The 26,431-nt window shown below is 49.5% G+C and overlaps 9 protein-coding genes and 1 non-coding gene across 10 annotated transcripts; 3 read left to right on the top strand and 7 right to left on the bottom strand.

Annotated features, from left to right (window-relative positions):
• Positions 1-273: 273 nt before the first annotated feature.
• Positions 274-2,156, bottom strand: V8C40DRAFT_256500 (glucose-induced degradation complex subunit FYV10). The gene is made up of 3 exons (XM_083218283.1): positions 1,952-2,156; positions 1,319-1,858; positions 274-1,247 (listed from the first exon to the last, which is right to left on the bottom strand). The coding sequence occupies exons 1-3, from the start codon at positions 2,000-2,002 to the stop codon at positions 621-623; spliced, it is 1,218 nt and encodes a 405-aa protein (XP_083068437.1). The 5' UTR covers positions 2,003-2,156; the 3' UTR covers positions 274-620.
• Positions 2,157-2,795: 639 nt separating this feature from the next.
• Positions 2,796-3,875, bottom strand: V8C40DRAFT_270254 (uncharacterized protein; the record flags this gene model as incomplete). The annotated part of the gene is made up of 1 exon (XM_083220168.1): positions 2,796-3,875. One exon carries the CDS (start codon positions 3,873-3,875, stop codon positions 2,796-2,798), a length of 1,080 nt encoding a protein of 359 aa, XP_083068438.1.
• A 975-nt stretch (positions 3,876-4,850) lies between these two features.
• On the bottom strand, positions 4,851-6,958 carry V8C40DRAFT_256503 (metallophosphoesterase family protein). Its single transcript, XM_083218284.1, has 2 exons — positions 6,283-6,958; positions 4,851-6,223 (listed from the first exon to the last, which is right to left on the bottom strand). Exons 1-2 carry the CDS (start codon positions 6,461-6,463, stop codon positions 5,073-5,075), a joined length of 1,332 nt encoding a protein of 443 aa, XP_083068439.1. The 5' UTR covers positions 6,464-6,958; the 3' UTR covers positions 4,851-5,072.
• A 214-nt stretch (positions 6,959-7,172) lies between these two features.
• On the bottom strand, positions 7,173-8,782 carry V8C40DRAFT_256504 (uncharacterized protein). Its single transcript, XM_083218285.1, has one exon. It carries the CDS (start codon positions 8,574-8,576, stop codon positions 7,332-7,334), a length of 1,245 nt encoding a protein of 414 aa, XP_083068440.1. The 5' UTR covers positions 8,577-8,782; the 3' UTR covers positions 7,173-7,331.
• A 516-nt stretch (positions 8,783-9,298) lies between these two features.
• On the bottom strand, positions 9,299-12,001 carry V8C40DRAFT_117549 (F-box/WD repeat-containing protein). Its single transcript, XM_083210879.1, has 5 exons — positions 11,395-12,001; positions 10,725-11,314; positions 10,296-10,658; positions 9,869-10,217; positions 9,299-9,804 (listed from the first exon to the last, which is right to left on the bottom strand). Exons 1-5 carry the CDS (start codon positions 11,845-11,847, stop codon positions 9,571-9,573), a joined length of 1,989 nt encoding a protein of 662 aa, XP_083068441.1. The 5' UTR covers positions 11,848-12,001; the 3' UTR covers positions 9,299-9,570.
• A 3,288-nt stretch (positions 12,002-15,289) lies between these two features.
• V8C40DRAFT_256514 (Mn(2+) transporter ATX2) lies at positions 15,290-17,613 on the bottom strand. Its single transcript, XM_083218286.1, has 4 exons — positions 17,151-17,613; positions 17,078-17,094; positions 15,998-17,005; positions 15,290-15,941 (listed from the first exon to the last, which is right to left on the bottom strand). Exons 1-4 carry the CDS (start codon positions 17,181-17,183, stop codon positions 15,755-15,757), a joined length of 1,245 nt encoding a protein of 414 aa, XP_083068442.1. The 5' UTR covers positions 17,184-17,613; the 3' UTR covers positions 15,290-15,754.
• Positions 17,614-18,760: 1,147 nt separating this feature from the next.
• V8C40DRAFT_117607 (MFS transporter) lies at positions 18,761-20,695 on the top strand. Its single transcript, XM_083210880.1, has 5 exons — positions 18,761-19,224; positions 19,297-19,311; positions 19,372-19,773; positions 19,833-20,286; positions 20,348-20,695. Exons 1-5 carry the CDS (start codon positions 18,946-18,948, stop codon positions 20,650-20,652), a joined length of 1,455 nt encoding a protein of 484 aa, XP_083068443.1. The 5' UTR covers positions 18,761-18,945; the 3' UTR covers positions 20,653-20,695.
• A 433-nt stretch (positions 20,696-21,128) lies between these two features.
• V8C40DRAFT_256518 (uncharacterized protein) lies at positions 21,129-22,341 on the top strand. The gene has a single exon (XM_083218287.1). It carries the CDS (start codon positions 21,186-21,188, stop codon positions 22,176-22,178), a length of 993 nt encoding a protein of 330 aa, XP_083068444.1. The 5' UTR covers positions 21,129-21,185; the 3' UTR covers positions 22,179-22,341.
• Positions 22,262-22,340, top strand: V8C40DRAFT_t194. Its single transcript has one exon. It is a non-coding gene; the product is annotated as a tRNA-Arg (tRNA).
• Positions 22,342-22,793: 452 nt separating the features above from the next.
• On the bottom strand, positions 22,794-23,473 carry V8C40DRAFT_270261 (uncharacterized protein; the record flags this gene model as incomplete). Its single annotated transcript, XM_083220169.1, has 2 exons — positions 22,794-23,282; positions 23,426-23,473. The coding sequence occupies 2 exons, from the start codon at positions 23,471-23,473 to the stop codon at positions 22,794-22,796; spliced, it is 537 nt and encodes a 178-aa protein (XP_083068445.1).
• Between the last annotated feature and the right edge of the window lie 2,958 nt (positions 23,474-26,431).

Genomic DNA, 26,431 nt, shown 5'->3' on the forward strand with positions numbered 1-26,431 from the left:
GCAAGGGAGAGACGGAGTGGGATAAAAAAACAAAAAGAATGGGAAGAGGTGAAATGCTGTTACACAAAGACAACTAAACTGGCGAGGGTTGAATTCGCTTTTTGCGATATGGGGGAGGAGGCTTGTTTGTGTGGTGGATGTATTGAGGGAGCTTTTTTCTTTTTTGTTCAAGGGATTGGGTTTAAGGAACATGGTATGCGTGTTCTGTGTATTGTATGGTACTTTTGGAGGGTCAAGGGAGGAAATTCAACGTTTTTGCTTTTCTTGTCTGCCCCTTTTTATTCATGGCCTTCTACGATGTTATGGCTTAGTGAAACATGATATGGTAAAAGAGGTGATTATTGAATGACTTGTCAAGAATACTCAAAAGTCATGATTTCAAAGTAACACCCTGGCTAAAGAACAACAAAAAGGAGAAGGAAGAAGTTGTGCAGTCCCGCAATAAAATGCCCATGCTGTGAATCTGAGAGTACCAACCAAAAACAAAAACCATTAAACCAACTGACCATTTCCTAATGCCCAAGAACTATCATGCCATGTCAACAAAAAAGAGGGGAGAAATAACGGTCTCCATATCCACACGCAAAGTGAAAGAATAATAGCAAAAGTAGCAAAAAAGCTCAAGTGATAAACACCTTCTTGAGCAGCTCATTAAAGAAAACCTCCCCAGTAATCGGATCCTTGACCATGCTAGGCGGCAAGCCCGACTTCCTAGCATAGTCGTCCAGACGCTCTTTACCATACACCCTGCCGTTTGGAAGCAAGAAGAGGTCATGTTCAACGTGGCTCTTCGTGTGATGCGCATAAGGCACATTCCGAGCCAAGTCGTTGAGCTCAGTCGAGCAAATAGGACAAACGCCGTGACCCAGCGTAGAAGACCCCGCCTCGTTGTAAGCGTCGTCTGGATTCGACGAGTGGCAGGCCGGCGTTTTGAGGGCCGACAGTCCCGAGGACAAGGCAACGTGCAGCAGCGGCACGGACGGCAAGGCTAGAAGGCTGTTGTGGGCGGTGGTGAAGACGTCGGCGAGTTCGTTCCAGCGAGAGGCCTTGTACAGGTCGCTGTAGATGCCGGTTGTGGTGCCGTCTGGGGGGATGGCCAGAAGGCCACATGCCTGCTTGACCTCCTTAGGGTACGTTTTCCAGTAGGGCATGAGGTACTTTCTGGCGTGGGCGATGGCCTCGTTATCTGAATGTGTGCGGATGAGCTCAATGTATTGCTGCATTCGCAGCATGAATTCCAGCTTGCTCTGCCACGTTGGTTAGTATATGGATGTATATCAACAGGGGAATAAATGCATGGCAGCTCAGCATGACTCACATCCATCTTGCGTAGTTCTTTTTTATTCTCCGTACACCAAGCCAACGCCTCGACAACGCTCTGATTCAGCAACGCCTCTCGAATCCGACTCATGGCAACAAACGTCTCGACATCGACCAGATTCTCCATGCCCTTCTCGCTCGCCAACTCCTTCGCACTGTTGTTGTAGCCGTGCCTCAAAAGGTAGTCGGTCAACAATCGATCCAGCCGCTTCCTGCTCCAAGCTTCGTACTTGACGTCGTCGACGCTCTGCATCGTGTACAGCTCATTAAGGTGCTGGATCCGCGCCGCCGTCTGCTCGTGCAAACGCCCTTCTTCCTCGGCACAGGCGCCGAGCTTGCGCTTGACGCCTCGCATACGACTAATCATGGAGTCGAGATTCTTTAGCACATCCTGTTGTGAGGCTTTGCCGGCGATGGCTGCGGTCGCTGATTCTTTGAGGAGGGACTTGAGCGACGAGGTGTCCTTCTCGATGGTGAAGTGTGCAGCGCGGAAGTTTTTGCGGAGAAGTTCGTGGGGGAGACGTAAGAGGGGTTGATCCTGAAAGAGAGGTGGATGCATTAGCAATCAGAGATTATTCAGAGGGAAAGGAAGCTTGGAGATGGGGAGCAGTAACTGCGAGGATGGGCTTACCAAGAGCAGGTGGTCACTGTGTTTGATGCTGGAGTTCTCGTGGTCCGCCATCTTGGAGACCGCAGGTTCGGACGATAGCGGTGCAGTATGATATATTTTCTGTTTCCAATTCTTTCTTCTGGTCTGAGTGTCAAAATTGAATGAGCGGCGGCTGGTTGGTGAAGAGGCAAGAAAGAAGATGAGCTGCAGGTTGGGAGAGGAAGCGAGAGCGGATGTCTGGGGGAGCTTATCGATACGCGGCAGTGATGCGATGTCACCACCAAATTGGGCTAGATTCAGTAGTGCAGGGTAGCTCTAGGGAGAGAGTAATGCACTTACACATTCACTTAGTTGAGAGACACGGGCAAGCGGAGGACAGAAAAAGCGACATTGCAAATAAATGAGTGCATACATTCAGTAATGTAAGCACTTGACTGGCTCATTAAGTGGTGCTTTATAGGAAATGCCCAGTATTTAACCAGCCCCTAAATTTTACGATATAACTACTATAGCATTTACTAGAGAAAACATTAATATAATAGCAGTTACTAGAGCAATATAAATATAATAGTAGCTACTAGAGAAATGTAGATATAGTAGTAAATATTAGCGAAATGTAGCTGTAGTAGCAGATACCTTAAAAACAGGTGTATAATTTACCGCGTGGGTGTTCGAAATCTTCTCGGTCTCGGGTTTTCTGTCCCTCGCTTGGCAGAGTGGCAGAATCGATGATGCACTTATACATTCACTTGAATGAGAGACACGGGCTGCTAATAATCATTATCAATTTTATTAATATTATCTAATTCCCAACTGTTACTATAAACTTGCAATCATAAACATACTCCATCTAATCATACGCCAGCTATCCACGATGGCAAAATACCCTTTTCACAAATCCCTTGACACGAGACCTCATCCCTTGCCTAATAGTAGCCTTCTTGCTGAGTGTCTCTAAGGCTTCCCTAACCCCAGCCTCAGCAAGACCAATCACCACCAAATTCTTCCGCTCAAGCTCTTTCTCCAGCTCCTTAATCCGCCTCGTCTGCTCATTGAAAAGCATCCTCAACACACCAGTCCTGGCCTCCATACGACTGGCCATGTACATCGAGCTATGGAATGCGAGGTGATCCAAGTCTTCCCAAGTATCGTGGATTTGCTCGGGAGTCAGACTGGGAAGTTGATACGTTTCCTCCCAACTGAGTTCCTGTAGATCCTCTTTTAGATCTACATCCTTAAACCACTTAACGACGTCCATGATTCCGTGGAAATCAACTTCCCATTTGAGCCGCTTCTTTTTGTGCGGCGGGAGAACTCTGACCAGTTTTGTGAAGTTATCCCTGATTTCCCTCGGGACGTCTGCACACCCGTACCTTTCCTCGAATAGCTCCTCGATGGAATGGTACATTTCCATTGCTTCGGCGCGAGTACAAGTCAAGACTTTGCGCTTCGTGACCATGGGGACAGCCTGAGGCGCACGCAGGCCACGCTCGACTTGTTTGTCGTCATTATTCCAGACCATGTACTGCCCGTATGTGCCCTGGAAGAAATTCTCTTCTTCTTCTTTATCATCATCGTCTTCACCATCCCTTGGATCATGATGATTTTGTTCATTTTGTTCCTCGTCTCCAGTATGTCGTTCGACTCCAGTATACTCGTCGTGTCCAGTATGCTCTTCGACTTGAGTGTTTTCCCAATCTTGAATGTCTTTTTCATCTTGAGTACACCTTTCGTCTTGAGTATACTCTGCGTCTCCAATATACTCTTCGTACTGAGTATACTCCTGATCTCTAGAGTACACCCCGCGACGGACAGACTCTCTGACTGAAGGATGCTGCTGACGTTTAGCTCTTCGTATATGCTCCGTCAAAGTGTCTGGCGCCACTGGGCGAGGGAATGGGTACTCGGCAACATCAAATCGGCGACGGAATCGTTGTGGAGCCATTGTTGCTTGTTGAATTGTTGCTTGTTGAATAGTAGACGATGAACACTGAATCGGCGTGAAAGCTGGCCTCTAGATAATCCTCGTCCTAATTGATATTGGCACAGACGTAGTGGGCTGTAAACAAGTATATTGTGAAAGTGTGTAATTATAGAAGAGAAGAAACAACCGGATAGGAGGCCTGGGGATATCCCATACTTATAGAAGAGCAAAAAAACCCCAAAAAAGCCCCAAGCAACTCGAAATGTGCGATAAAAGACTTTAAAGATAACTGAACTATAAGACTGAAGACTATTGGGATATCCTATGCGCCACCACAACTTCAACCCGGTTGACTTCGTCTGTGAGATTTAACTTCAGGAGCATGACTTATCAGTGTATATACCTCTTCATTTACACTACCGATACTTTTAATACTTTATGAAGAATATCATAGTCTTAATGAACTGCTCGCTGGGATATAGTCTTTCATTGGACTAGTTATTACAATTTTACTCGACTTCATCAATGTACCTAGGGAAATATCAGCCATCACCACAAGCCCCCTACCTTTTACTTACGCAAAGGATGAGTCAAACAACATCACAAAGTATGTTAAACGCCATCTCGAGAGAACGTACAAGGAAGACGCCAAGACCTGGACGCCGGCCATGATGAAAGAGTTCAAAAGACTGGCACCGCAAATGAACTTCGCCATCTGCGAAACCACAGGCACTATCACGAGCAACCGCATCCATAAAAATGGAGTTAGAGATGGCACGACCTGGGTGCACTTCTGGTTTCTGCGAGAAATGTTCGGTTCTGGCTTCTGCGAGAAATGTTCGGACCATACGGTCTGTCAACGCGCAGTTGGTTTGAGGGGCTTGCAACAAAACATCCGTGGATGAGGGATGACGACCTGTCAGGCAAGGTATCCAAAGTCCCATATCTCAAATGTAACACCACATCAATGATAAGTAGAAACTAGAGAAACATACTGACCGTAAAAGATACTGGAATAAAGTCTTGATAGCTATATAAATTACCCAGTAGCCACAGTAGTAGATACAGCAGCAGTATACAGAAAACACAAATCAAGTCAAACTGTAAGAGAACTTGGATAACAGAAAACAAAAAAGGTCATATCTATCCAATACATTCTAGACAAAAAATCAACAATACCCAAACCATAAGATAGAACCCCCTCTTCTTCACCAACACTCAAACCCGGCGGCGCACAGGACGAACCTTTTTCTGAAAGGACCCCGGCCCCGGTGTTGTAACAGAGTAATCGCAAGTCGGACAATATGTCTGGTTGTTCGGAGTCTCAGGATACCAATCATTCCCGTAGGTTGCGTTCAACGACACCGAGCCCACCACATCGCCGCTCTCCAGCCTAATCCACGTCTTCGCCTCCCAATTCTCACGAAGAGTCCTGAGGTCCACGCTGACCTGTCGAGAGCCACGGATCCAATTGCCATATCCTCCGTATCCGGAATGCTGTCCGAAGCAGAGGTTGACGCCTGTGCCCGCTACCGTCATCCCTGGGACGAGTTTGTCCCATTTGTAACACCAGGTAGCGCCATGATCGTGTCCCGAAAAGACAGCCATGAGACCTGGAGTCGAAACGATGGCCTTCATAAAAGGAACATCTTGGCCACCATAGGTGCATGATCCATCGTTGCGTCCATCAGCACACCATCCTTGTGCTTGTTGAGCAACTGGGTAGTCGTCATTAATACCAGGCTGGTAATTCCGATTAACGGTGTCTCGCCCAACCTCCGTCTGTAGAGCCTGTGAAGCCTCAGTCGGAATGTGAACAAACGCCAACGACGGTATGTTTCGTCCATGCTTGGCCACAAATTGCTGATTCGTTTGCTCGAACCATCTCACGACGCTAATGTCAACCCAATCTGGCTGGCCGACCTGGCTCCCATCCGGATGGCGCTCCTGAAAGTAGAATCCGCCGCGGCTGTCAAAGAACCAGAGTAAAAGTTCAGGCGCGCAATCCAGCTCGTTGCACCCTGCGGCATAAACCGGTAAATAGTAATTGGAAGTACCGGCATCTCGTCCCGGAACCATGCTGCGTGTACGGGCATTTGGCCAACGATGCTCTCTCTCTAAGATGCCTTCACCAGAGATGTTGAAGCTGTGGTCGTGGTTTCCATATGTAGATGCCCATGTGAGGTGTCTTTCGATAAAGGGCTGAACAATCTGGTCGATGTAAACAGTGCTGTTTTCCAGGAATCCATTCTCTCCGGTGATGAGGTCGCCGTTCAGAACGACAAGTCCAGGAGACTCTTGATCGAGCACTTTGTTGATGACCTTCACCGAGTTGATATCCTGTTGAGGGCCCCAAGTATCCCAAGCATCTGTTAGAAGCATCATTAGCTTAACTGGATCTGTGCTCATGTCGTGTAGTTCAACTCACTCTCTCCAAAATGAAGGTCCTCAAAGATGGATATCTGAAAGGTCCCATTCCGAGTAAAACTCAGCGGTTTCGATAAAATTCCATCATCTTGTCCAAGTTGAGCCTGTTTCGGCTCTGGAACCAGCCTGTTCGTCGGCATCGCCAACACAGGCGCAAATAACAGCAGCGGAGTAAGCAACATGATTCTCTGCTTGTGTGTGTTTGTTTGTTTATATCTTTTTGAAAATTGCTGAACAGGATAGATAAAGCGCCCAACGCTCTCTCTTTATATAAACAGACTCTAACAAGGTTTTGGGCTTGCCATGGAAACGTCCGTAACCTTTTCCCACTCACAACAAAACAACGAACGGCCACCCTATTTATAATTCAGCCATGCCCATGGGGAACTTTCCGAAGCAGCCACCGAATGCTACAACGCACAAGAAGAATTTACCACAGTGAGGAGGAAAAAGGAAAGCAACGAATACAGGGGGGTGTGAAGGCCTTCGGCAGCTGCTTTGGCTTTGCCCACAGAAAATGGGATCATCCGACCAAACGGAACAATGCCGCCGCCGTGATCTGCCGCAAGTTCACATGAAAAGATAACGGCAGATGCAACGAGATCAAAGAAAGAGATTAACATGGTTGAGTTGTGGTTACATTTCGGCGACATTGAGCATCCAGTCGAGTTCAAGGAATGCGCAACGTGCGTCTTTTGTCTTGCGCGGAGGATCAGCAGGCTAAATGGCAGTTGTCACGGGTTTGGTCAGAATCACACTGTTAGAGAGGTACCTGCAGTGAGGCTGCAGTTTGCGTGGTAGACCAAGTACAGTTACATCTTATTCACGGTTGTATGCCCTCAGGTTGCCGTGGCATCACTCATGATCTGAACCTTTATTGATAATTATAATGGCTTATAGTTTTTACTGTTTATGGCTCATATTTCCAAGGTTTATCGGCCGATGAAACCCAATCTAGGTTGCGATTCTGGTCATTTGATCCAAAAGCTAATCATCCCAGCCAACTTCTATTATACATTGTACACATCAAATCCAATCTCGATACAAAACCTACTCCTTCTTTGACTTTGTCTCCTTCTTCGCAGAATCAGCAATCTTCTTCGCCTTCTCCTCCTTCTCCTCAAGAACCTTCTGGATATCCCCCAGCGTCTCCTTCAGCAACTGCTCCCCTTCCTCCTTATGCTCCTCCGCCACCCGTCCCATCTCCTCCAGCTTGCTCAAGATCTCGCTGCCCTGCGGTATCTTGTCCATGTACTTGTTCAATGACCCCCATCCGCTCTCATCAGCCTTGTCGCTCACTTTCTGCGCAGCCTGCTTGATGTACTGCTCCAAGTCACCCACATCTCCAGACTTGGCCGCGTCACGCACCTTGCCGAACAACTCCCCAATGTTTCCCTTTTTCAAAGCATCCCCATTCTTCTCTAGTAGTTCCTTAATCTTGGGACTCTTCTCAAGATACGGCTTCGCCTCTTCCAGGCCCTTCTTCCAGGCCTCGTCTCCCAGCTTCTGCACCTGCTTCACCTTCTCATCAATGAGCTCCCGCGCCTTTGCCAGGCTCGAGGCGCTGAATCCGCCGGCAAAAATGTCCTTGACCTGCCGCCATGTCTCGTCCACCTGCTTCTTTGCCTCTGGGCCGTACTGCTCGCCCATCTGCTTCAGCTGATCAATGTTGCCCCCAAGCTTCTCCTTCAGCTGCGGATGATTATCCACAACATCCGAAAGCGCATCTCCGGCAAGACTAGCAATCTTGCTCGCCAAGTCCGCCAAGACTTCAAACGCCCGGGAAGCTGTCTCAAGGCTCAGGCCAGACTTGGAAATCTCTTGAAACTGCTTGTATGCATCGTTGACCAGCTTATCCGCCTCGTCGCCGTGCTCCTTTCTCACAGTCTCCCAGTCCTTGAAAGCCGCATCCACGTAGCCGCGGCCACCAGGTATCCAGCCCACGTAAGAGTAGGCAAACTGCTTGATGGAATCGACTGCCTGTGACGCGCTGGGAGTGTTTTCCTGCAGCTTCTTGGCGGCTTCTTGGTACTTCTTCTCGGCTTCTTTCACCGTCTTATTCAGCTTGCTTGCTGTTCGTCCAGCTGGAGTGAAGGAGTAGATGCCATAGAAAAGCGCTGCTCCGGCCACGCCACCCAAAACACCCGCTCCAAATGACCCATTGGAAGCTGCAGTGGTTGATGATGAGGAGGTAGACGAGGTTGACTGGAAGCGAATTTGGTGGCGTTTTGGGGCTCGCAGAGCTACTCTGCCCTGAGACAATGGTAGTCTGGCGACCGATCTTGTGGAAATCATGTTGAATATGTTGGATATGAGATGATGAAAGCGGTAGATGAATGAATTGGGTGTAGAAGAAGGAAGTAGATGATGTGAAGTTGAAATTGAGTAGTGAAGATGAATACTATATTTTGTCTACTAGGCAGTCCTTGATATATATGTATATTTTCACACGGCAATTCAATTGCTGATGTCAGTACGGAGCAGTAAATTTTAAATATGGCATCGTGACGCAATTATTAGACACAGATTCACCGTGCTCGTCTAAACCAACAATGACGCTCTGGAATCATGACGTCAATCATACTCTTGGACTACGGCTCACATGGAAAATATCCACTCCATCGGCTCGGAACCTTCAGCTTGGCCTGAAACGGAACAATTCTTGGGGTCGGGCTAAAGCTACCTTAATTAAATAGACGGGTATGCATATTCTAAGGTAATCTCGAGAGGCTATCAAACCTGGCATCTGATCTGCTCCTCTCCTCTCCCCCCTGTCGAATCGAATCTACCTCTACCTAATCCTATATTCACTGGTATTATCGCTAGCAATACTTGAGTGCCCATGATCCCGAGTCGCTGGCGCTCATCCTAGAAGGAAACAAAAACCCAATCTGCAGCAATAAAGGAAAGCTCCACGACCCTGTCGTTTTCAAACTGATAAACATCCCAAGCTTCATGCCCTTTGACGCGATGCAATTCCCCCCCAGCTATGCATGAAGTACCAAATGATGCAGCAACGCAGCAACGCCATTGAAAAAAAAAATAAAAAAATAATGCTCCCACGAGATCCACGCCGCGATCTATAGCCTAAACCGCGCGCCAAGTATATAAAAAGCCAAAGAGGGCGAGCCAGCCGCTCCAATCAGCTTAGCCCTTGCCTCATTAATGAATCCTGTGTGATTCTTATCTCATCTCTGTCTCTCCCAGCAAAAAGTCCCAGGCCGTAGCCATCATTGCGCCAGCGATTGAGGCCGTATTAAAACAAAACTTTTTGTGAAAGCTGTGCCGATTAATCATCGCGGAAAAAAGTCCCTTGGAGCGGAGCTGTTGATGGGCCGGCATCCACCATGTGCATGTCTTGAGATGAATCGTCTCGGCTCAAACCCGCCATTGTCACATCACCACCTCGGTAGTCAAACGCCATGGCACTCATCGGGCGGTCAGGATCATCTTCAAGAACGCGCTGTTGAAGCGAGAACGGGCGATCATAGAGCACATCTTCTGGAGGAGAGAATGACCAGACCTATTCCAGTATTAGTAATTAGCACTCTGGGTTAATTTCAACCTAGGCGAAAGTGTTAACTTACCTCCATGACGGTGCGGCCTTGCCTCAAAGCCAAAGCAACACACTTTTCCTCTTCAAAAGCAACCCGCCAAACCGCCTCGCCTTGAGCAATCAGTTCGCGCACAAGGTGGCCCGTCTTGAGATCCCAAATCTTGACTCTGCCGTCACTTCCTCCGCTGACAACGCGGGTGTCGTCGAATTGCAAGCTCGTGACGCTGTTATCATGGGCAGCAAGGCGATGGATGGGGCACATCTTCTCCAGGGACCATACTCTGACTGAGCCGTCAGAGCCTCCAGTCACCAGAGTATCACCTCGCATCTGCAGCTGCCCGACAAGAGACGTGTGGCCTTGAAGAATGGCAAGGCACTCTCTATTGATGATAAGAAACATGTGGTTAGTAACAGAGTTTCTAGCTTAAACGACGACTGATGTGACGAGCACAACTTACCCAGTTTTGGGGTCCCAGACTCTAACGTTAGTATCCAGACTCCCAGTCACCACCCTCTTGCCGTCAAACGCAATAGCATAGATCTGACTAAAATGTCCCTGCAGCGTTTGCAGGCATCGGCCCTCTGAAATGCTCCAAACCCTGGCAAACGTATCGTAGCTACCGGATACTACAATGTCGCCCTTGATCTCTAGGCACCGTACACTAGACTGGTGTCCAACCAGGACGTTCTTGCAGAGACCGGTGCGGATGTCCCAGATTCGCAGAGTGGTGTCTCGGGAACCGGAGATGGCGGTGTTAGCATCAGCCATCTTCAGGCATCGAACAGTCGATGTATGGCCTCGCAACGTATGTAGACAAGCGCTGTCACGAGGTTAGCATCACAAGGAGAGCAGAGCGCAAAGCTGCCATTCGCAGTCTTGGACTTACCCAGTCTTCAAATCCCAAACGCGCACGTCTCTATCGCAGCCACCGCTGACCATGGTGTCTCCCCAGGGTACCATGGCCCAGACTCCCATGACATGGCCCTGCAAAGTCCTCTGCGAGTTGCCATCCGTGTCAAAGACGTGAATCTTTGCATTGTCGAGAGCGACAATGATGTATTTTGGCGTCAGATGCAAACTCGTAACCACGCCTCCTTCTTGTGTAATGTTGCGGGTGATGCTTGTGCCGCCGGACCGCCAAGCCGCCTCCACCAGATATCTCTGCTTGAAGTGAGACTTGTATGAGCGTATCTTGGGCCTCCTGCTGTCATAGCTCATTGAACTTGAACCGTGTGAAGTGAAGGGGAGGGCCCCAGGGAAGCTGCTGGACATTTCGCTATCCATATCGACGGCATAGGCCGAGGACCTCGTCGTCATGATTGGAGCAGAGGGTGACACTTCTGACAAGCGGCGACCATAATCGTGTTTCTCGCAAAGGTTCTTCCACGTCATGTCGTCGCTCAGAAGATCTCGCCACCTCTTAGACACTTGCGACGCTCGCGCAAGAACTTTGGGATCATCAATGAATGACAATATCTGAGAGAATGTCAGCGGAGAGAGATCAAGGAGAAGAGGGAAAATGATGTATCTGCAAGCTGCAGGCTGCGAGTTCGTACCCGTAAACATAGCTCATCCGGAAGACTGGTAAATGGGTCCTTCTTCAACAACGGGCTGACAAATTGGTGAACAAAGCTGAGCTGCTGGCTGGTACAGAGATTCAACAAATCGGCCAAGATTCTCGTTCGTTGAGGACCGGAACAGTTCTGAAAGTGATGTCGAACTTTGGCGAGGAAGAAATCTTCATCATCGGCGGCATCGCTCCAATCCGGCTGGCAGTGCGCAGGTCCTGGAGACGCGGCTGGGGTTGGCGGATCAGGAGCCGATCCCGTCAGCTGCTGATCAAAGTCGGCGGCCGGCGTGGGCATGCTCGGTGTTGGTGGCCCTCTCATCTGGCGCTGTTGCTTTTCGACTCGATTTAATAGCAAGTTGTTGGTGTTGAGCGTCAGCTCTTCGCTCAGCAGGCTCCCTCTCCTCTCGGAAAAGCTCATCGGTCTACCGTAGCCAGCCATGGTCGTCTAATTAAGCAAGAGGCGTCGCGTCGCAGTCGTCGCCCCGGGAATATGGTCAAAAAGAGTAGTATGCTACCAAGTCGGAATCAAAACTGGAACAGGCTTGACTAAATAAGAGTGGGAAAGGAGGTTTCGGACGTGTAAGGCGAATGACGGAATGTATGGAGAAAGCAAAAAGAAGGCCCTGGCCTAGTCTAGCCTGGCACCAGGCGAATGTCAGCTTATACGTGCTTGTACGTGGCTCGCAGGAGATGTCGGTGGGAATGAAGCGTGCTGGATAGGATTATTGGTTTGCTTGCTGTGTAAGCAGTGAAAGATGCATTACTGGCACCGCAAATCCAACGCCGTGCAATATTACCAATCAGATATTGAAAGGGGAAGAGTGTCAAGGGAACGCAGGGAATATTACACTACTGGTGCAAGTGATGGAAAACTGGCAGTAGAAGCAGAAGCAGAAGCAGAACAAGAGCATACCGATAGTTTAGGACATGGGTCAGCCTCCTAATGTCTGCTCAGAGAAGCGGACCAGAAGGGTCCAAAGTCCAGAAGACCAAAAACGAGTGGAAGCCTGCCGGTGTACGAGTAGGTACAGTACGAGTACTAGGGCGAATGAGAGCCCTGGAAGACGTGTCGCGCGTTGCTGGACTCCCTGATGATGCGGTCTGGATGACGGAGCAGTGCCGAACTATCGAAGGGATGATGAAATGGAGTGGTGGATGCGAGCGTCGACCGCCTTAGAAAGGGATTGGGACAAGACAATCCCTGGTTCCTGATCTGCTCGGCAGGGCCCCCGTAGTGTCTTTTTTCGGGTTCGGGCAAGAGCCGGGGAGAACGCGCAGCAGTTGGATTCTGGCGTCGGATCGGTCGGGGTTGGAAAGAGGCGAGGCTCTGGAGGCACGATTCGACCTGGTTGTTGTCGTCGATTGCTCAAGTTGAGGAAGAGCTGGAGGTGAGCGGGAGGGCGAAAGAGTTCCAGCGGGTGGGTGACTTCAATTACCTGAGACCGACCGACTTTGGGCGTCCCGGGGGTGGTACAGGTACATTGAGCGTAGGTGTAGCGGGCGTACTGTACCTTGCGAGTGCGTGCCAGGCGGTGGTGCGTTGCAGTGTGTCGCATTGCACACACACGTACCGGTACAAGGAACTCGAAGCGACTAATGTACCCGGAAGGTGAGGGTGGATCATCAGCATGACCATGGCGCCAAACCTGCTGGGCCGGTCTTAGCGGTTTGGGTACCGATCTGGCACATGCCCGCACATGTCCCCGCGCAAAAACGGGGGGAGGCACGGCACAAGATACGCTGCTCGCTAACACAGCGCAACGACCCATGCGCGTCAGGCGTTAGGGCGTTAGGGGCAGCACTGTGTCACTGTCACTGGGCTGCTGGACTGAGACGCAGACAGCACCAGCGGCTACTCAGCCGGATGCGGCGCCTGACTGGCCCAGCGTCCGGCAGGGGGACGCCCTGGAGGCCCTTGCAGCGCCAGAAACCTGAACACCGTTTTAACGTTACGGAGAACCCGATGGTGGACGGGCGGCTTCTTACTGAGGCTTTCAATCTTTTCGTGTATCGGGGTTCCACTGCGCCCCGTTCAATGTCTCAATGTCTTTCTGATACTCCATCTTCTCCTCATCTGGCCTCTACGAGTACATACACTCTCTGCTAGTTTAGTAAGTGCTGTATGTGCAGGTGCATGGATGGTATTGACGGTACATGTGCGTGCTCCTCCATGCAAAACGCTCACATACCTCCATATGCACCTGGGCTGATTGTTGGTCACCAGACTTGCCATTTTACCCCATACATACTCCAGGCCAAAGGTGCCAGACAATATATTGCTCTCGGCATTGCCTCCTCCTCCCCTCTTTCTCAATTGCTCATTGCTCATTGCTCATTGCCGCTTCAACCGCCCGTGCCTTAACAGCTGTACAAGGCCAGACCAAGTAAACATGCGTGCTTGTGATGTGTATGCTCGTCACTGGCTGGCCACATGTATGCTTGCATAAGGTACCTAAGGCACTGCACATAGGGTACCCTCGAAGCATGCATGTAAGAGGTCAATGCTTCATACGGCGTCACGTAACGGAGCGAAACATTTGATGAAAAGAGAAAAATGAGAACAGACGAGACTGTATTGATCATTAAACACTGTCAACTATCCACTTACGACAGAATGCCATCAATATTACAGTTTGGTACTACCACAGTAAGGGCGCTGAGAACCGAGCATCGAAGGTTGAATCTCGGTCAATTGTCTTATTCAAGGGGCAGGCCAGGCTTACTCGCTGGTCTCCATTCCCACACCACCAACCACGGCCACCGGATGGAATGCTGACCATGTCGCCTTTGCGGAGCACCAGCCCGAGCCCTTTATTAGGATAGGATTGATAGGATAGGAAGCTCATCTCATCGGGGCATGCAACTCACTGCCGCAGCAAAAAGTACATACAGTACTCGTACATACATACATACCTTACATACCACTATTAGGCACATACATACAGACTGGCTACAGTACAGACACGCATCAGTGGCCTCATCTGACCACTGCGTCCTGCGTCCATGGCGGCCGAGGTTGCACAGAAGCGTACATCATGTACATGTGCCTAAAGCCTGTTGCTGAAGATTTTCAATGGTTTTGGTTAGGTTCATGTTGGTGTTGATCCGTTTCAAGTAGCACCCAATCCTAGTCCTACATGTATTATACGAGACACGAAGCTGCAGCTCGGAGCAAATCCTTCAGCAGGAGGGGCATTGATGTTTTATTACCCAATACTATGTATTTCGTACTATGTATTAGTAGATGCCTTGCCGTATCCCTGGCCTGACAAATCCGATCGTCCATCTGCTACATACCGACAAGTCCAGCAAGGCGGCGGCACCACGTACATGGGACTGAACTGGACTCAGTTTCTCCATTTCAACGTGGCCTCGTTTCACTTGGGCATTCAAATCCCAGCACGGAACCTGGAAAAAATAGTAAAAAAATATTCGCCGCTAGATGTCCAGCATCAGCAATCGGCATCGGCACCAAAATGACCCCCATCAGGGACCCATCTTGGCCTAAAAAAAGTGTCCGTCCAGGCAGGGGTCCTTTCTTCATCCCAACTTGCAGCTTGTTTCATATTCATGTCCACTCGGTCACAGAAATCATAAGAGATTGATTAATTTTTCCATTTTCTTTTCCACAACGTTACTTTGGCGGCGCGCGCGCGCATCGTGCAAAGGCACAGATCTAAAAGATTGGATCCAATCCCCTTTTGCGCTACGTCATTTTATCTACTGGCCAATCCAGACGGGGGGGCCTGAGTTGTGTTACTGCATTGACCCCGTTGGGCATGAATCTGATGTTGAATGAGTGGGCTCATGGATAGAGTTGGCGTGTAATGCGTTGGCCACGTTTTTGCACGAGGACAGCTTCATATTATGGCGTGATTTGCTATGATCTGAGAATAGCTGCAAATCAGTCCCATCACTTGAGCAGATGGTAGACACATCATATCAAGCGTAGGGTGCTCAATGGCACAGCTTACTACACCAACGAACATCTACTTCCCATCTTAATCGCTTTCATCCTTAATTGACCAAAATCACCAATGCTTTTTGTCTTCGTCAGCTAGGCCAGACATCTATCTCGTACTCTATATAATTATATGCTGTGTTTGATCATCATCACAGCGACTAGATGTCTCGCTCTGCAAAGTGCAATTCTATAGCCATCCGCAAATCCGTCTACATCTGTGGTAGATCATCCCACAACAATACTCGCAGTAGTGCTGTTTTAATAAAAAAAGGAAAAGAGATATAAGAAACAAAGGGGAAAAGTAAAACAAAAACTCAGAAACATCTCTTCTTTTTAATACCATCTTCAAGCCTCTAGTAGTATGTGATACTGGGCACAGCATCTAATGGCCCATTTGAGCAAGAAGAGGAATCATCATGCCCGCAACAGTGGCTAATGTGTCTCGCATCTGAGGACCCTTGGACTTTCGCTGGTGTGCCGAGCTTCCATCCGAGTAGCCGTTCATCCCAGAGCTGTGGTCGTGGATATGGACACCGCTGTCTTCTTGCATGGCGTGCATGGCGACATATCTATCCGTGATTAGTCGACTTCTTACTGACCTAGAATCCTTGACAACAAAACTTACAAAAATGTTCCGCCCGAGAACAGCAGTAACATGCCGGTCCACCACTGCCCCGAATATCCTTTCAAGTGGTCGCCACCAAGTAGTGTAATCATAAGCCAGGTTGTCAAGGCACCCACAGGAGCAGCCAGACTAAAGATGACCAAATGGCCTCGAGCTGCCCGCTTTGACAGGCCCTGCTTCAGCAAAACTGACGTTAGGCCAAACGCTGCGGGAGCCTTGTGAATCATGATGGCAATGAAAATGACAAAGCCCAGCCTGAGGTTGGATGAAGTCGCGGATGCTCCCATGGCGATGCCGTCAGCTGCGGCATGAATTACCAGCCCGGTGGTTGTTGCCAAACTGCGAGCTCTGCGGGGGCTTGGCGTAAGGGAGTTCAGGAAGCCGTCTGCTTCTTCGTCAATGGACGCCGTATCGCCTCCTCCAAGATCGTCCAGACTCATATGGTGAGTTTCTGGCGTAGACCGTAGGCTCTCAGTAGCGTGCCTAGGAAGTCTGTCGATGAGAAACATGAGAATGAAGCCTGAAATCATGGAGAAGCCTATTTCCAGCGTTGGTACGTCGTGGGCGTGCGGCTGCTCTGCGTCGGCACCACTGTCTTCGTGTTCCTCGTGCTCGTCGTGTTCTGGGGTAGGTTCGGGTGATTCCTCTGGTATATCTTCATCATCTTGTCTTTTTGTAGCTCTATAAGTCTCCGTAACCTCGATTCGTGGTGAAATGCTGGCCAAGTCGTCGTGGATCGTGTTTCGGGCTACTGTCGTTCGTACAACGGGAAAAGCTTCGACAATGTCGCGTGGCTCAACGCCAAGGGTCCATGGTGATCTGCGCACTAAACTCCGTGCTTTGTGAAGGTGTGAGGCTTCTGCGGGCGTTACAGCAGTTTCAACGCCCTCGGGTATGATGACTATAAGAGATGTGCCAACCAGCACTCCAACTCCAATGCTTGATATCAATCGAAGTTGTGATTGTGAAAGTGTCATCGATAATGGCAAGGCTCCGGCGAGAAATGAACTGTTTCACGAAGTCATACATCAGCCATGTGTTTCCATATAATCGCAATCGTCGGGTAGAGGTGCAGCTTACGCCACTGCCATGACAATCTACACCGGCCACAGTTAGCATGATACGCGACCTGAAATCGATAGAGCAGACTTACGCATAGGCCAACAAGTAAGAGAAGGCCGCCCATAGTGAAGGTGAATAGCGAGCCGGCGCAAACTCAGCTTGTTCGTAGGAATAGGGGGGTTCTGTTATCGCAGGCTCATCTGCGCGGCATGGCCTCCTCCCCAACCAGCGCTCGCCTCTCTCTCTCTCCTTGCGGACGAAGAAGGGATTCGGTCGCCAAAACTCTAGAAGCAGGCGCGTGTTAGACCAGACGAGACGAGACGCGAGAATTTACTCGTAGAGAGGCGATGCAGCAGAGGCGACGTGGGCAGAGGTTGGATTTTCGGTTTGCGATTCTGTGCACAAGGCGATTGATTGGCCGAGATCAGCCAATTCGTGTCCTAAAACCCCCGTTGATCAAAGCCACAGCGAGGCCCCACTTGCCTGGATGGCTTATATCCGCCTGGCTAGGCTTGCTAGGGTTCTGGCGATTAGGGAGATTGGCTTGGACCGGGCACTGGATACAGTTTACATGTACTACAATACAGTACTCGTAATTGTCAGTTGCGGAGATGTTGCAGACGAATCAGGATTGACATGTGGTAATTGGATTCGTGTTGTCGTGAATCCTTACAAATGCGCATGGCGCAGCTGAGATGGCGCATGTTGCAATTTGTTAGTGAGATTGACTTCATACTGTAATGGGCACTCCAAAGAGCATTCAGTTGGAAATTGATATTAGTACTCCTCCAAGGTACTTTTAGTGTTTCATCAACTCAATTGTCTACATATTTTTTTAAACATTAATATATGAATTGATAATTCGAAGAGATGATTGATTAAATCAACAACTTACAGATCTCAATGCACCACTTTCCAAGTATGGGTCTATACATGCGTGCTGCTGTTTCAACTCCATCTTGTTCACATGATACGATGCTCTACATTGACTCATCTTAACACTTTGTCATCATCTTTGCCGATTCATTACAAACCAGACTCCCCCAAGATGATCCTTCGGAATATCCGTTGACACGCCCTTTTTTAACTGAGAATCTGGCATTTTGGCTTCAATCGAACGGCTCCACAACCGCGATGGACCTTGAGAGATACCCCACAGAACAAAGGATGACTCTTTGGAAGCTTAAAACTCGGCACAGCCTCGTGGTCAATGCGGATGCCCGACATTCCCCGATCGGTCGCTCCCCGAACCCCAGCCTCGGTAGCTTGCAACTTGAATGCTCTATCAACAAAGGATCAAATCGCAAGTAATCTTTTAACTGCTTATTGTCTATAAACCACCAATGGGAATAACTCTGGATGCTTAAACAAGTCATTTGTGCGATTGGATCTCCATATCGTCAAAGCGCTAAGCCATTAGCACCCTTGCCCCCATGGGTTGAACTATCAAGATTACGTGCCGGCTTTCTGATTAAGGCTTGCCCTTGTGACCGCCTCTGGCGAATCTGGCTTTGACAAGTTTTGTTTTTTTACGTTAAAATAGGAGCCGTGACAGGAACACTAACTCGCCAGATCGCCGCTAACATCCTGCTGCTTGGTAATTGCTCCCCGGTGAGCAGAATCGGGTAATGTTGCAAGTTGTAGGGGAACCCACGCTACTGTTCTAAATATCCGATTCACCGTCAACTTGAAAAGCAACACTTATGCCGGATCTCGCGAATGATCCGATTGGATCCCGATGAACACCCACCCCCGCCATCGTTCATTGTATTTATATGAGCAGCGTCCCGAGAAGGACTACCATTCTATCATCCAATCTTTGAGACAGCATCTCCTGGCTAAAATTCCAATCTAGCTACACCTTCCGCTGTTGCTGCCCATTCAGCATGGCAACGTCCACCATCACCGAGACTTTTCACCCCGCAGAAGAGGTTCCGCTCAGTGTCTTGCAGCCAAAGGCAGTCCTCAAGGACAGCCATGACTCCGACAAGCCGTTTGTAGATGCGCCGATTCTTGAGCCGGCCATTGCAAGTGATGATTCTGCCGCTCCCGAGGATGCCTTCGAGGCCAAGGTGAAGTGGAACTCGCCGCCGATCAACAGATATCGTGTCCTTGCTACCTTTTGGGCCTTTTTCGTCTTGGGCATGAACGATGGTTCCTATGGTGTAAGTCGATTGAAGCCTCAGTTGCCATGTGGGTTGCCACATTCAACTTGCTAACTACCTGTACCTTTGTAGGCTTTAGTTCCTCAGGTATGGCTTTCGCTGCCGGGCTCTCTTAATATTGATGAACAGTATTGACAAGTCCTTTAGCTGGAAGAATATTACCACTTAACCTACACAGTTGTTTCGCTCATCTTTCTGTCCCCGTTCGTTGGCTATACTTTGGCCGCATTGGTCAACAGCCCTCTCCATGTTCGTCTTGGCCAACGAGGTGTGAGCATGATAGCGCCGCTATTTCGCCTCGTCCCATACCTCGTCATAACGTTTCATCCACCGTACCCAGTCCTCGTTGTGATGTATATCCTGGTTGGTTTCGGCAATGGCATTGTTGACGCTGCCTGGAGCGCCTGGATCGGAAACATGGCCAACTCGCACGAAATTTCCGGAGTTTTGCAGGCCTGCTACGCTCTGGGAGCGACAATAGCCCCCTTGATTGCCACTTCTATTAGTTCGCATGGCCGTGGTGGTTGGTGGACGTTTTACTACATCATGGTATGAAGCTGATGCAATATTGATCAATATGGATACATTTCTGACTTTAATGCTTGCAGGTCAGCGCCTCAGCACTCGAGCTGGGCGCCAGCACAACCACATTCTGGACCCAGACAGGCAAAGTCTACCTGAGCGAGAACCCACACCAAAAGGCCGGCGAGAATGCCACATCAGGACGAACACGAGAAGCACTGAAGAACAAGCTGACCTGGTTCTTCTCTCTCTTCATCTTCTTATACGTCGGTACCGAGGTCTCTATCGGTGGCTGGATCGTCGTCTTCATGACCAAAGTTCGCAACGCCTCTCCGTTTGCCGGCAGTGCCACCGCGACGGGATTCTGGGGTGGCATGACAGTTGGGCGTCTGGTGTTGGGTTTCGTCACCTCTCGAGTTGGTGGTTTTCGGGCAATGATTCTGTATCTCGGACTGGCCATTGCCATTGAGCTTGTCTTTTGGCTTGTTCCGAATATGGTTGTCACTGCAGTGGCATCTGCCTTGCTGGGCATGATTCTGGGTACGTCTCCTCTCTGCTGTGACTACTCTCTCATACCTACATGTATACTGACTTAGAACAGGCCCCATGTATCCTACCGCAGTGGTCCTCATGACCAAAGTCTTGCCTCGCTCTCTCCACATCAGTGCCATTGGATTTGCGACAGCCATTGGAGGCTCTGGCTCAGCTGCTTTGCCGTTCGCGGTCGGTGCCATCGCACAAGCAAAGGGTGTCAAGACTCTACAACCTATTGTCCTCGCCTCGTGCGTTGTGATGACGATTGTGTGGTTGTTCCTGCAACAGCACCGACCAAAGGATAAAGAGGAGGGCCTCAGCATGGCCGTGTTCAAGCGGCTAGGCGAACGGGTCCGAAAATTGGTCAAATAAGTCGAACCGCTTGATACTGCAAAAGGAAATGTTCACTGGCAAATGGCAAATGGCACCGGAGATTTGGCTGAATATCGTATAGAATTTAGTTGTTTGGTATTGTCTGCCTCTTATAGATGAGAGAAGCTATGAGTACTTGTAGAGTGTTTAGGTGGTGATTGCAACACAGTAAGGAGTACGTAGTATATTTAGAGAAATAACGTCGTTCTATGCCTGTTAAGCTATCTTTTCTTTCTCTTCTACATATTTTACTTATTATAAGTTCTGAGAATCCCAGTTTGGGTATAAATTCCCCCTAATACTTTGCTTTCTTCAATGCAGAAGTGATATGTAAATTCCGGGTAACGAGATCGGGGCGCGATGGCTTGTACCCCACACGCCCACTTTCCCACTAGGGGCTTGTGGTGCCTGGCAGGTACATGTACTCGTACCTTAGCTTCCATGCTGGTCTGGCTTCTGTCCCTTTCCAACCTTGACGAAACAACATCTGAAGCAGCACAACTTTGGATAACGTCGACCATGGCGCTCCGATCATGAGCCATGAACCACCGTCTCCCAAGAGGCGGCACATTCTTTCATCCATCAACCCGGAGCAGTCACCAGAGAGACGCCAAAGAGAGAATCCACGGGTCGCTTCGTCAAATGACGTCAAGCCAACCGCCGAAGATGGTGTTGACGATGCAAACATGGACGCAACAAAGCCCAGACGGTCGCGGCTGAAGCTAAAGGGCGAGAAACGTCGTCGCCGCTCTCGCAGCAACGAGCGAGACCATGAATCCAGTCGCCATCGGCATCACCACCATCGCCATCGTCGGCGACGATACCGCTCTCCCACGCCGCCGAATCCCCACGAGCCCCCGACTCTTGATCCAGACGCCGCCTTTCGAGAATCGCTATTTGATGCCATGGCTGATGATGAGGGCGCCGCCTACTGGGAAAGCGTCTATGGCCAACCCATCCACGTCTACTCTGACGACAAGGTCGGACCAGCAGGCGAGCTTGAGAAAATGACGGAGGAGGAATACGCAGCCTACGTTCGACAAAAGATGTGGGAGAAAACCAACGCTGGTCTCATTGAAGAGAGAGAGCGGCGCGCAGAAGAGCGCAGGAAGAGGAAAGAAGAAGAGAGACAGAATCAAAAACTACACGAAGAAATGGATCGCAGTCGACGCCGAGCAGAAGAACGACGCCGGAGAAGACGCTGGGTCGATGGGTGGGACGCGTATACGCAAGCCTGGTCGAAATGGGATGGAACTTTGGACACTCTCGCTTGGCCGGTGCTAAGTGGACAGCGAAAAGATGTTAACGAAGAGGCTGTTCGCGAGTTCTTCATTCATGGCATAGGCTTGGAGGATGTTGGAGAGAAGGAATTTGCTGCGAAGCTAAAGGAAGAACGAGTGCGTTGGCACCCCGACAAGATACAGCAAAAACTCGGCGTACAAAGCGGCAGCGACGTTATCAAAGATGTAACCGCCATCTTCCAGGTCGTGGACAGGCTTTGGGGACAAGCGATGAAGAAGCCTTGAGCCATGTTCTTCCCAGACACGATTTGCGACTTCGAAACCGCCAGTCTTTGAGGCGAATAGCGACCGTCGCTTTCATCAAACAAGGCCGTGTGGCTCAATGGCAGAGCGTCTGACTACGATTAGTATATCAGGAGGTTGCAGGTTCGACCCCTGTCTCGGTCAAGCAAAATTTTTTTGCTCTTTTGCTCTTTTTTCCAAATGCTATTTTCGGTAGACGCCATTACGCCAAAGTGGATAAAGCTCATGGCGCTTTTTTAGAAATGGTGGAACAAGTCACATTATGGAGCAATTAGTTGCAAAAGCGGGCACTCAAAGGTGAATCAAGAAATGACAGTGTAGTAGATTCGCCGACTAATGCAGCCTCAGACCGTTATTCATAAAGACTCATCTCAACAAAGAGCCGAGATAATACAAAACAGCTAGGAAAAAAGAAAAAGAAAAGCTCTCAACCAATGTGTGCCATGTGTGCTCTCGCGAATTTAGGGGTATTCCGTTATCCATCCTTTCTCATGTTTTCTGTTCCCATGCCTCCCAGATAGAAGTACACTCTAGTATATTCCACCCACTCCTCTCCATTTCAGCAGACTTGATTTCCTGATGATAGCATTCGCTACCTTACATGTTGGCCAGGACAGCAGCTCCGCCAATCAGGGCTCCCATTGCGATATAGGCAGTCTGGACAGGAGCAGCGTCGTGGGACTTTGTGGACGCAGCGGCGGCGGCCGAGCTGGTCGCACTGGCGAGAGAGGCGCTGAGCTTGGAGATGTCGGCGTTGACCGAGGAGGCAGCTTCGCCAGTGGCAGTGGCGGCAACGCTGCTGAGAGAGCTGAACTTGGAGCCGGCTTCGGAGGTCAGGCTGGCGATGACGCTGGAGGGTCCATCGTCGAAGATGGATTTGACGGCGCTGGCTGCGGCGCTGGCCTTGGACTCGTTGGCGTCGACTTTGGACTGGACGTGGCTCGCGAAGGAAGAGGCCTCGCCAGCCTTTTCGGAGAGCCAGGTCTTGACGTCGCCGGCCTTTCCAGTGACCCAGGTAGAGATGTCGCCGATAAAGTCGCCCAAGTCAGGAGCGGGAGATGGGGCGGGAGAGGGAGCTGGGTTGGCCTGGAGATGATGTTAGTTCGCGATGATTCTCGATGATGTTTATACTAGTTGGGTTTTGTGAATGTGGAGATGTGGAAACATGAGAGTATGTTGATATGAATGGGATTAATAGTAGAGAGGGAGATGAGCGAGTCTGATCATACCTGCACAAGGGCCGCAACGGCGAGGATGGCAAAGCTAGAGAACTTCATGGTGGATGTGTAAAAGGAAGTTGTTGTTTTGGTAGATTTAAAGTTTTCAGGAAACGATGTTCGGTGCTGCAGGAGATAGATGGGTTGCAAGGATGAGAGATATCGAAGAGATCTGGCTAGGCTTGTAATGTGGACAATGTGGAGAGCAAAAGGGAAAGTTCGAAACGACGAGGTGGGAAAGGCTGGAGATTTTATAACAAGTGCAACGCAGCTGGAAGGGTGTGCTGCGTTTGACAGCCCAGCCCTTTTTTGTAAGTAAAACTTGTGAGACAAACAGAACCAAGGAAAAACTGCCTGGGCTGCCTCACTGGGGTGTGGATGGGGAGGGATGTAACACAAGCACAGCAGGTGGCTCAGATTTCGGGATGTACTTTGGTAGCCTCTTTTTTTTTGCCCATCACCAACAACCCAACGGGGCTTGGAGCAGTGGAGAGTCTGAGGGTTAGTTAGTAGCTAAAAGTAGGGGGAAGAAGGAAGAGGAAAGATGAGACATGGGAATTTGGTGGATACCGGGATGCTGCAGTACATCATGGGAGGGTCTTGGTTTGGGCCGTTGTAAGCTTCTTTTTTTTGGAGGGGGGAGCTATGGGAACGAGAACGATCGGGCCTTGAATCTGGCCTTTTTCTTTTTTGGCTTACTGGATTGTAGATTTAAGCGAGCTAGATAGATGGAGAGCTGGGCTGGGAATGGAATCCTACGAGGGTTTGCGATTGGCGATGGAGAGCTGGGTTTGTGCTTCATGTTGAGCGAGATGCAGTGCTGGTCTAACGCCAAGTCATACAATACAATACAGAGAGGGAGGGGGGAAGTTTGAGAAGCTGCCATTGAGGTACTTGGACAAGTCATAGCCATAATGCAGAGACCAGAGTACGCTCTGTGCCGTGATGTGCTGTGTTTTCGTATGGCATCACATCATACCTCACACCTTACGGCAGCCAACGAAGTTGACTAACATGGAAATAAGATCAATGGTCAATTAGGGGGCGATGCTACTGTAACTGGTACCCAACGGGAGGGAAATCCCTGTCCGGTATAGTAATATATCGAGGGTACGTATCGCACAAGTACCGCGCCAAGATTTGGCTTGGGGCGGGACAAAAGCGAAAAGAGCCAAGATTGAGAGCCAAGTTTTTGAGGGAGCGACGAGAGTACGTACTTTTGTTGCACCAGCCACCGCCACCCCGATTTAAGAGGAATCGAGTAATGGTATCGCGATAGTTGGATTATACGAGGCATGCTGTGTACTATGAGATTTATTTTTAATTCATTATTGTATTTTTTTGATAATTGTCTTGTTTGCTTGTTATCGGTATGCCCGCACCCGCCTTTGCCCCTTCGTCTAGACAGACGCAGCATCCCCAAAGCGCCGTGTGCCAGCTCAGCAGCCGCCGTAGGATTCTGCACGCAGGGCGGCAGGGCGGCTTTTCCATGTCTCGGAGGTTTTTTGCGAGTCTGGTATGATTGGAGAATGTCTGGCCCAGTGCTGGGATGATTGGACAGAAAGTTTGGGTGTGGCAGGATTTCTTTTTTTTTTTTCTTTTCGCCTTTGCCGACGGGAGAAGGATTTCAGGAGGATTTATGCTGTTGGTTCTATCTTCTTTTTCAGCATTGTTACAGAATAGATGCTAGTTGAGGTTGCTGAAGTGGCCGCGTTTTTGAATGCAAGGCTCGCGCTTAGTAGCCGTTTTGTTGTTTTGGGTGTTGAGTGACATTGGATCCGCTACTCTTCATGTTGTTTGTGTTGGGTGCTGTGTTTGCTACATGCCGTCTATCCGTTTCAAAAGCCGCTGCTCAGCCACACTTGACATTCTCGTAGCAATTCTTTTCTTGTTCTACCTAGGTATGGAAAGTACTCTTTTCTTCAGCTCAAGTTGAACGGGTTTTAGAAAGAACCCTGATAAAAAGTCCCAAGAGGCATCTGATGTCTTAATAGATAATTACGTCACTGGTGGGCTTTTATCGCGACAACGATGCCAAATTGCCTGCGCGGATCATAATCGTGTGGATCGTCCAGCTCACATCCCCCCTGTAAGAACCCGGTCGTAGCAGGGGTTCGCCTGCAGCGCCTGTAAACGCAAAATGGGGTCATTATGGATGTGGTAATACTGTATCTGAGGTCTTGAGAAGGGCGCAATAGATTCAGAACAAGATATCTTGGCTGGAACCTGAGAGACATATACCTGTCATGGTGATGATGACAATGACTCTGGTGCCCATGAGGCGTGTCTTGAGCGAGACCGTTGAATGAGTGGCTAATTCACGCCCGTAGTACAAAGCGACGCTGTGCCAAGGAGCAATAACGGTCGACTTCAAGGCTTGTAGTACCACGGAAAAGTCCGTCAATTACATCCAAGATGGCATCAATGTCTCATAGCTGCGCAATTCATACGTGAAGCATTGTGGCCGGGCATTCTTGTGCCACGACAACGGCATCCCGAACCGAGACATTTGCCTCGAAGCCAAGAAATCACATAATGCTGCGTCTTCACAGCCCCTACCCTCGCACGGGCACGCAGGATTGTTGCATCCCTTGTGGTAGCTGTGTTTGTATTCACCGCTCTATGTTCGAGAAGCCGTGTATGCCGTGGAATTCTACGCTGTGTGCCGTTTGTGTAGGTAGGTATTCTATATCAGTAATTTGGTCAAGATATCTAATTTTCGATTTCCCCATTCATTAATGCAGTACCTGTGCTAATAGTTTAGGCAGAATATCATCACATCTAGCATGGTACTGCCCATTAAACTCATCGGCCTTGGCCGTGTCGATCAAACGGCCCTCATCAAACTTAAATGGCATTCCATGTCACATCTTGAACCAACCCCCGTATCTAAAACCACCTTCTCCTTCCAACTCTGTAATGATGAACCGCTCAATCTAGTACAATAGTGAACATCATCATCATCATAATCATCTACATCATTTCAACCCCTCCTCTGTACATCAAGTCCTCAATCAA

The sequence above is a fragment of the Trichoderma camerunense genome (genome assembly GCF_050948025.1).
Source record: "Trichoderma camerunense strain CBS 138272 chromosome Unknown V8C40scaffold_22, whole genome shotgun sequence".
Classification (NCBI taxonomy): Eukaryota; Fungi; Ascomycota; class Sordariomycetes; order Hypocreales; family Hypocreaceae; genus Trichoderma; species Trichoderma camerunense.